The sequence below is a fragment of the Mercurialis annua genome, linkage group LG2, assembly GCF_937616625.2.
Source record: "Mercurialis annua linkage group LG2, ddMerAnnu1.2, whole genome shotgun sequence".
Lineage (NCBI taxonomy): Eukaryota > Viridiplantae > Streptophyta > Magnoliopsida > Malpighiales > Euphorbiaceae > Mercurialis > Mercurialis annua.
This window is the reverse complement of record NC_065571.1, coordinates 15613560-15623011: the sequence shown is the minus strand read 5'-3', so window position 1 is coordinate 15623011 and position 9452 is coordinate 15613560. Positions and strand designations below refer to the sequence as shown.

General features: G+C 32.3%; 1 protein-coding gene across 2 annotated transcripts; it reads left to right on the top strand.

Annotated features, from left to right (window-relative positions):
• The first annotated feature begins 5276 nt into the window (after positions 1–5276).
• On the top strand, positions 5277–8783 carry LOC126666610 (uncharacterized). Of its 2 annotated transcripts, none has more exons than XM_050359431.2 (7): positions 5277–5423; positions 6760–6845; positions 6944–6989; positions 7078–7255; positions 7801–8145; positions 8243–8299; positions 8420–8783. In XM_050359431.2, exons 1-6 carry the CDS (start codon positions 5370–5372, stop codon positions 8245–8247), a joined length of 714 nt encoding a protein of 237 aa, XP_050215388.1. In that variant the 5' UTR covers positions 5277–5369; the 3' UTR covers positions 8248–8299; positions 8420–8783. The 2 variants fall into 2 exon arrangements, with proteins under 2 accessions (XP_050215388.1, XP_050215387.1); XM_050359430.2 differs by having other exon boundaries at positions 7798–8145.
• The last annotated feature ends 669 nt before the right edge of the window (positions 8784–9452 follow it).

The following is a 9452-nucleotide window of genomic DNA, read 5'->3' as shown; positions in this document are numbered from 1 at the left end:
AGGGACCAAATCGTTCACAAAATTAAAGTTGAGGTACCAAATCGTTTGAAAGTAAGTGTTGAAATTAACGGAGGGACCTAATAGTTAACGGAATTAAAACCGAAGGACCATTAAATAAACTTTTAAAACAAGGAGTACCAAATTATTAATTATGGTATATCTTAGGAATCTTAGCATAATTTGCTCAATTAAAATATACATTATTATCATCTTGATTTTGTTGTTAACAATAATCAATCTCAAAAGCTTTTGGATTAAGAGAACTTCTTAGATATATTCAGTCCACCACGTCATCCGTAGACTAAACCAATCATATCATAGCACCTCATTAAAATGAGGGTATTCTTGTAATTTCATTATTCAAAAGTGTATGCAAATAACAAACGAAATTACAAGAATACCCTCATTTTAATGAGGTGTTATGATATTATTGGCTTAGTCTACAGATGACGTGATAGACTGAGTCTACATAAGAATTTCTCTTTGGATTAAATATTAGGAGGAAGAAAACTTCAGATTAAGTCAAGATATCCTTTTTTAATGAATAAATCAAGATATCTAGAAGAAAAAAAGTTTAAATTGAAAGATTAAAAATTATGAGGTTGGGGTCGACTCCTGATTCTCTCAGGTCGTGATTTACCTGTTTAAAAAACACATAATATTAATAATTAATTTCCGTTAACCTCTGCTAATAATTAAATTAGGTTTATATTTGATAAAATAAAAATAAAAATTGTAAAGGTTGTTTGTAATCTTTATAATGATATAATAATTATATATTAGTGTTGATATACTCTCTTTATCCTGAATTAATAAATCATCTTATCATTTTTATTGTTTTAAATTCTATGTCATTTTTTATTTTTGGTAAACAACTTTAAAACTAAAACACTTACTTGCCTTGATAGATATGCATACTTATCTCCAAATAACTTAATTGCTTCATATTTCAAAACAGAATAAATATTATGCAAAATGCATTAATGAAAAAAATTAATCATTATAATATTATTTATATAATTAAAAATTATAAAAAAATAAATATTATATCAAATTTTAACTAACCTAACTATATTTTTTAAAATGAATATTCAAATGGTCTATCATTTTAAAATAGATTTTCTATCATTTAAAAAATTATTGTTAATTTTCGTGTGGGGGTTGTTGTAATTGGTTAGCCATTTATGATTGTGACTCTTTGTAATACCCCAAAATATTTTAAGAAAAGTACGTCGTGCCACGTGTCGTGGTTTCCGGTAAATTAAATTAAGCAGAATTTAATTTAATTATATCGGGAATTTAGAATAAATTTTAATAAGTCAATTAGCGGGATTTGGGGATTTAACTTCTGAAATTAATATAAAATAAATTATAAATCCCGTAACGGAAATTATTTCGCCAAAGTCCGTGAAATAATATATAGTATTTATGGTAAAAGTTTCGAGTCGATCGGAGATTGTTTAAAATTTGGACGCGAATAGGTTTTGGACTAAATTGTAACTTTTAAAAAGTTTCAAGGACCAAAGTGCAAATTAGCCAGAATATATAAGATTTCCTTCAGGCGAAGGAATGATCCAGATGCCTCACCTCTCCTTCTTCGTTTCATTTCTTTCAAACGGCGATAACGTACTGTTCGTCGCGCGGTTTTCGTTTCTCGTCCGTTTCCGACGTTTTATAACTCCAAACGATCGTATTTCGACGGGTAATCACGGTAAGCTTGACGTTTTATCGTTTAAACGAATATATTTTGAGTTATATCGATTTAAAGTTTTAGGCCACGAAATGTTTTATCGTTTTATCGATTATAGGATTGCTATATAGCATTTTGAGCTTAGAATACGCATTTTGGTTGAGTTTGGAGCGTTTTTACGCTAATAGCACGTCGGAACGCCACGGAAAACGATTCCGGGGATCGTGCACGAAAGTGCACCATCAATGGTGCACGAACGTGCACAAGGGTGCACGAACGTGCACCTATATGTGGTGCACGACCGTGCACCAAGGTGCACGAACGTGCACGATCGTGCACCCCAATGCACGAACGTGCACCCGGACTTTGATATCTCAGTGATTCCGTTTTGAAACTCCATTTATATACGCGCATATCGAGGTTTAAAATGGACTAATATTCAATTAATCACTGATTAACTAGAAGCGTTAACCTAATGAGGTTAAAAGAGGATTGAGTTAAAAGTGATTTACGATCCGTAAACGAGTTTGATACCGTTTATCGGAATATACGTGAGAAGCACGACGATTAATGAAAGTTCAGTGTGTCGAGTCTCGAGTCTAGAGTCAATCTTAGAATAGGATTCTAATACAAGTCAAATATTTTAAAATTGTTTTAGATCCGGCGAGGCAAGAAGCAGCTGGACCAGTAGTTCGGGAAGCTTGACGTTTCTAAGCCCCGACGTATTTTTGGATAAGCGTTTTCTGTGAGTTTATAGGATTTGCTTTTAAAGTATTTATTTAAGCAAATATTTTATATTGCTTTATGTTTGTTTTGCATGATTGCGATGCGAATTCTTTTTATGAATTGCATATGCTTGATTTGAAACCAGTATTGATCCGATGGAACGTGCTACCTATTGGGCGACAATAGGACTGCGTGATCACCAGTTTTGATGTGACTCAGCTGGGAGCTGATGATGATTATGAAATTTACGATTGGGTATATAATTTTGATACGAGTGAGCACTCGGCTACGATGTAGTCTGGAGTCCCCGTATCTAGTGGCTGGGACACCAGTGAGTTGGACTCACAATTTGATATTAATGATTGGATTGCTTAATTGATGATTAGTATGTTTGAGGATTAAGGTTTCAATCGGATCCTGTACTTGGCTGCATACGATTGATTACGGTTTTATGTTTTATTTGAATACTTATTAGTAAATGTATGAACTCACTCAGTATAATCCCATATACTGACCCCTCGCAGATTTCCTTTCAGGATAAAGACGCTTTGAAGCAACGGACTTCTATCCTACTTCCAGAAGTCTGTATTTTTGAGTATGTAAAGAAACAGTACTTTACTCTTAGAGCTGCAGTAGATAAGTATTTTGCAAGTCAGCTTGTAATGTATAGTTTTCTGTAAATATAACTTTAATGTTTTAAAGTTTTTAAATGTTTTACGCTAGCTGCGTTTTGATATTTGAGACTGCCAGAGGATATGTATGTCTGGCATGTGTGCTTCTGCATGAAACGTGTTTGTGTATGTCATGCATGACGTATATGATTCGCGAAAAATTATTTTACGATTTTAGGTTTGCTACGGGTTTCGGAGCAACCACTCCCATTCCCTAGCGCCGGTCTCGGCCTGAGATTGGGTCGTGACACTCTTCAATTTCATTTTCAACATTTTCTTTCTAGATTTGGTCTCTTTTACATATATACTTCATTTAGAAAAAACTTTATGGAACAACAAATATAGGGTAATCTACGCAAATACCTCTAAAAGATGCCATATCTAATATAAATATGCAATTTCATCAGGAGTAGTTTTGTCACTTTCCTGAATTTCTCATAATTATAACTACTTCGGATTATTAATCAATTCCGCTTTGTCTCAAAAAAATCTATTATTTTTACGTTAAAAATTTGGTTTTAGCAGTGTTAATTCAAAAAATAAAAAAATTTATACAAATCTCCCATAATTCAAAATAAGCTAAAATTAAGACAAAAAAAATTATAACCCTTCAAGCAAAAACAACATGTATAACAAATAGCAACGACTTTCTTTTCAAACAAACCAAATCATTTTTCATCTTTAACCTCCATCAATGGTCGTCATTGAAGCTGAAAACATGAACCATAATTTGCTTCCTCTTCTTCACTCCCTGCGTATCTGATCCTCTGTCACTATTTACATCATTGAAAAAATAATAGTCTGATCAGGTTAGTTATCAGCTGTGATTTATAATTAATTATTTTACCTAGATTGATTAAAAGTTTAGTATTTGACTTTTGTGTTCTGAAATTAAAAATGTAATAGAATACCAATAACTATTTGTACTATATCACATTACAAAGATATAGAGTATACATTGTGTTCAATTTAAGTTCGATTAGTTTGTAAAGATTTTCGGATTCAAATGAATTGGAATATGTAAATTAGAAATAATTTGAAAGCAAAATAAGGCTGATTTCCAGTTCTACACATTTGAATAGATATTTTCAAATTCAAACAGCTTTAAATGAATTCAAATTTTAATAATTTCAGATTCTGTATATTTAAAAAAACAACTCAAGTTGATATAAGTAATGGATCAGGTAAAAGATCATCATGTCTTTCAGGTTGCTCCAAATTTGTCTTTCTTTCGGTCGCTCCATATAAAACTTGATATATGGTGAATTCCGAGTTATGTCCTATAAGACAAACAAGGCCAGATAAAATTTCAGATTTTTAGTCCGAAATCCGCTACGAAGCTTAAGTTGGTATCAATCTCCATATAAAAAATTATTATAAAAGAGGAAATAAAACTTAACGTACTATGGTAATAGGCTGGCTTATTTTATATAGAGACTTGCTGAATTGGCTTCCTTGTAAACTAGCAATGTGGGATTTTGAGGTAATAAAGTGGTCGTATAAGATTTTTTCATATTCCATTATTAATTCCCCTGCAGTATAGTATCATGCAAATATTTATGTGTGGGCTGGTTTATTATACGTATAGTTTTTTGTTCTTGTTTTTTATAAGGCCGAATCCTTAATCATATTGGAGAATCGTTTTTCAAGTTCTTTAATATTAACCTTGTATGCCCAAATCTCTCATCATTTCGGAGATACGGTCTTCAACTCTTTATAATTTCTTTGTGTGGTCGGATCTTTGTTTCAGAGATACGGTCTTCAACTTCATATAGCATTTCACTTGTGCTTCCGGATCTCTCATCATCTTGAGATTTGGCCTTCAAGTGTTTATAATTTCTTTTTATGGCCAGATCTCTCTTTCAGAGATACGGTTTTTGACTTCATATAGTATTTTACTTGTGCTCCTTGATCACTCATCATTTTAAAGATTCGTTCTTTCTCTTCTTCATATAATATTATTACTTGTACTTTCATATTTGACGGGATGATTTATTTGTCCGATTTTAAAATAAAGAGTATTTAATTGTTCAATTTAGAAAATAGGAGGGTTTATTTGTGCTTAAAAAAATAAGAAGGCTGATCTGTAATTTTGAGGAAACTTTGAGGGTTTCTTTTACCTTTTGCCCAATAAAAAATAAATATTGTAAAAAAACTGATAAATATTTAAAAAAGAAAAACCATTTGATTCATTTTTCGATTATTTCAGTTGACGGTTGCTTCCTGCAATTGCGAAGTTTTCAATTTATAGTCACAAACAACACTCTTCAACAGTATTTGTGATGGGTCGACTGCCCAGCAATGGAGGTCCTACCTTCCGCTTCCTGCCCACTGAGGTCTGCTTTCTTTCATTTTTTATTTCTGGGTTTTTGATTACTTTTTGTAGTTGAATGGAGATTTTAGATAATGATATGCCAATTTTATTGCAATTTTTCCTGTTTCTCAGTGTTTGATTTTGCTTCATAGGGTTCGGTTCTCGGATAATTAGTTTAGAAACTAAATTCTTAGCAAAATTGTTAACATAGCTTAAATTAAGTTAAATGTCTCAATGATGAACATGTACTAATTGATAAAGAAGGTAAAGATTTTGGTTAAAGATCATGTAGATGCGTAAAGAAAATATTCATTAAACTATCAACATAGTCACAACCTCGAGGGCTTGGATATAACTTTACTAAGAAAAATAAGCTATGTTGTAACAATGACGTTTTTAAAGTCCGACAAAGCATTGAGGAAGATGAGAGTACGTAAAGTTTGTGGCCATGATGAGATTTTATTCTAGTGTGAAGTTGAGTTGAGAGGCAGGTGTAACGTAGTTGACTTGCAGTTGTTTGGTATTGTAGTTAGAAAAGTTTTTTTTTTTTTTTGTATTTTAAAAGAAGTTGTCAAAAAAGAAGGTGAATACGTGCTCTTCTGAAAAGCAGGCATTTCATAAGATATTGAAAAAAATTAGCGAATGAATTTAAAAAAGTCCAAATGCTCTATACTTGATTCCAAACAATAATCTTAAACAGGCCTTTACTTGTTTATTAAGATTTGAACTACAAAGAAAATGTTCGATGGATGGTGGAGGAGCATCTTAGTCCCCTCGAAGGTTTCTTTATGACAGATTCCCGACGGATTTTTATGTTGAGTTTTAAAGTGCAAGAGAGTATGCATAAGATATATACACAAGTATTGAATGTGACATAGCAGTCACTAGTGTTCATTGAGCTGCAACTTGGATTCACTTTTAGCCCTTACGTCCTTACCTTTGGTCATGTTTAAATTGACAAAGCATATATAAGAGATCATCTTTTGGTGTATGATGTTTGTGGATGATACGAGTCTTATAAGGGACCTAATAGGGATTAGGAAGTTAGAGTTTGGGAGGAGGATTAGATATCAAAGGGCTTTATATAAAGTAGAACCGAGACAAGGTATATGACCATAAGCTTTACGATATTGGTGAAGTTACTTAAGATGGGAGTCGTGCCTCATAGTGCCCCTTCTCAATGTCTCGACTCAAGCCTTCGGGAGATAATGGATATTAGTAGGACATTAGCCAGAAGATTGAAGAAGGTGGAGGAAGTGGAAGAGCAATGCATGAAGTTTTATGTGCAAATTATATTTTAATATGATTTATCATTTAAAAGTTCAAATAATATGCTCTGCAATATATTCTTTGTTCAGATTAGAGAGATGGAAAGTATTTTGCAAGAATACCATTACGGGATGCCAGATAAGGAAGTTTTGGTAAATATTGCTGAGAAATTCAGGTGTGCATTTTCTTTCTGCCATAACTATAAATATTAATTTTTTTTGTTATTAAAGACTGAAATCATGTGTCCCTTGACTCCCTTGCCTGTGGTTGCAGTGAATCTCCGGATAGAAAAGGGAAAGTTATCATACAAATGAAACAGGTGAAAATCTTGTGTTTCCTCATCGTCTGCATCTCTCTCCCAGCCAACCAATAGACAGTATAGTTTATTTTTCAACTTATGATCATAGGTTTGGAGTTGGTTTCAAAATAAACGATATGCAGTAAGAGCTAAGGCAAGCAAGGCTCCAGTGATATTAAATGTTACTCCTATATCTCGAGTGGAGTCAACTCAAGTGAGAAATGTGCCCCAACCTAGAGCTGCTTCCATTCCTGCTCCTATCACTGCAGCCATGACTACTCCATCAGGTAGTGTAGGTGAATGTGTTATGATGTTTTGACTATCTGTAAATTTGCTTGAAATCTGAGCCTTATTTATCGGTGATATTTGTTTATTTATTTTGGTGCTGTTCAACAACTAAGCCAAGTAATCAAGATGAATCAACATTGCTGTTATCTCAGATTTGTGATTTTGTATATTAGTCAGGTCTTCTTCCACTAATGAACACACGCACCTTACGCTTTAAGATGTGCTTGCTAGCAGACATTTTTCTGTGTCTTCTGTTGAAAGTCTTATATTTGCCTCTCATTTTCTGTCTGTAAGATTGTAAAGTCACGCGTTTTCTAAACTCTAAGATTAGATTACAAACAGATTGCATGAAAAGTTAAGGCTTGTTCATTAGGGTCCATTTCTTAATTACTTTTAACTTGTTAAAAAAGTAATACATATAATTCATGAGACCTTATGCTAACAACGGTATTAGAACCTTATGTTCGTTTTCGTTCTTAAAGTAAAAGCTTTGTTGCTCATTTTCAACTTTGTTCTCGTTGTCGTATTTTCATGGATCAAGAAGGGAATGACGCACGCTCTAATACGAATTTGGAAGAGCAAGAAACTTCAAGAACAATCCCTCAGAGTTTAGAAAAAATTACAAAAGCTAAAAATGATCATTTAGCTGATGCAATAATAGAGATAGCTCACTCCTTTAAAGAATATTTAGAAAGTAAGAAGACATTTGAAAGACCACAACCTACTGGCGAGGAAATCTATGCTGTAGTTTCCCAAATCGAAGGGCTTCAAAAGGTCGATGTTTTCTCAGCTGTTAGGAAGCTAATGAATGGTAACCCAGAAGAGTTTTATTTGCTCAAGTCTCTTCATGATGATGAGAAGAAAGAATGGATTCGATTTCTTATCGAGAGTAATATGCCTTGTTCTTATACTTGTAACCCATATTTTATTTAATAACATTTGATTACTTCAGTTGGTCTTATTGATGTCTTATGTTTTATTTGCAGGTTGACTACAGAGATGGGGCTTGATGTGCAATGAACTTTTTCTATTCTCGCCTTCGAGTACTCAATGCGAACTTCTTTTTAAATTTCTTTATTTATGTCTAAGACTTTATGATTTTCTTGATATATTTGGTAAATTGAATTTATTGTCTTAGTTATTCATCTGAATTTTTTTCTCAGGAAATGAACTAATTTTGTTTGCGGGTGTTCCATCATAAAGCTGCTTGGATCATATGGAAAGTTGAAATGGAGGTCCTTGAAGCCACATGACTGTTACTTCGACCGGAGTTGTTGCTTAGATTCTGTAAGTATTTGGGTTCAAGTATCATCTCTTACTGTCTAATTATATAGCCCTGCGCTGCCCGCTTGTATAAGCGCTTTTGTACTTTGTGCGTTTGGTTTAAATGAATTTCATAAAAATGATAAACTAGAACATAGTTTCTGTTTGATTATGTTTGTATGTTATGACTTATAGTTCGTGCTCTATCACATAGACTCACCTATTATCGTCCTCTATATGGAATTGAATGCGTATTGGTCACCATGTTCGATTTTATATTTTAGTATATTTTTGTGTTATGTTGCTCTCATAAGTTCTCTGTTGGAGCATCGCTGCCTTATGAAATATTCAGTAGTTGATCGATGATTATTATGGTTTTGAATTATAGTGGAAAATAATGGTTTGATTGCCGAAAAAATTACTACATAGATTGGACTTAAAATATAAAGATTTAATATATAGTTTAATCCCTAAATTTTACCACTTTACTCTTTGTGACCTACAAATTTTGTTTGTTTCTATTAAACTTCTTAACTTTCAATTTCATTTTTTTTGCCGATCTGACCCTTTTTGTTTAGCGTGGGAAAATGCGTGTATTCAAACGATTTGAAGTGCGTGAAGGATAAATAAATGCATAATTTAATTTTTAAATTATATTATTTTGTTCTATTTAATATCTGAATTTTTTTTCTTTTGTACATTTAAATTTTTAATTTGTACATATTAACCTCCTTTAAAATACAATTATTTAATTTCAATTATATTGTCTATGTTTAGCATGAATGCTTAGAAGTATGTAAAATTAGTTTATGTATGATGACATTTATGTTTTTCTAAAAATATTTATTTTGAATTTTAATTATGTTTTTTAAATTGTCGACGACGATAGAAATTAGAAAGAAACTAGCAAAAATAAATGAAATATATTTAAAG

Coding starts and splice junctions, on each gene's coding strand:
- LOC126666610 (XM_050359430.2), top strand. CDS start 5,370: ATGGGTCGACTGCCCAGCAATGGAGGTCCTACCTTCCGCTTCCTGCCC. Junction 6,846..6,943: donor AATATTGCTGAGAAATTCAG/GTGTGCATTTTC, acceptor CTGTGGTTGCAG/TGAATCTCCGGATAGAAAAG. Junction 7,256..7,797: donor AGCCATGACTACTCCATCAG/GTAGTGTAGGTG, acceptor TCATGGATCAAG/AAGGGAATGACGCACGCTCT.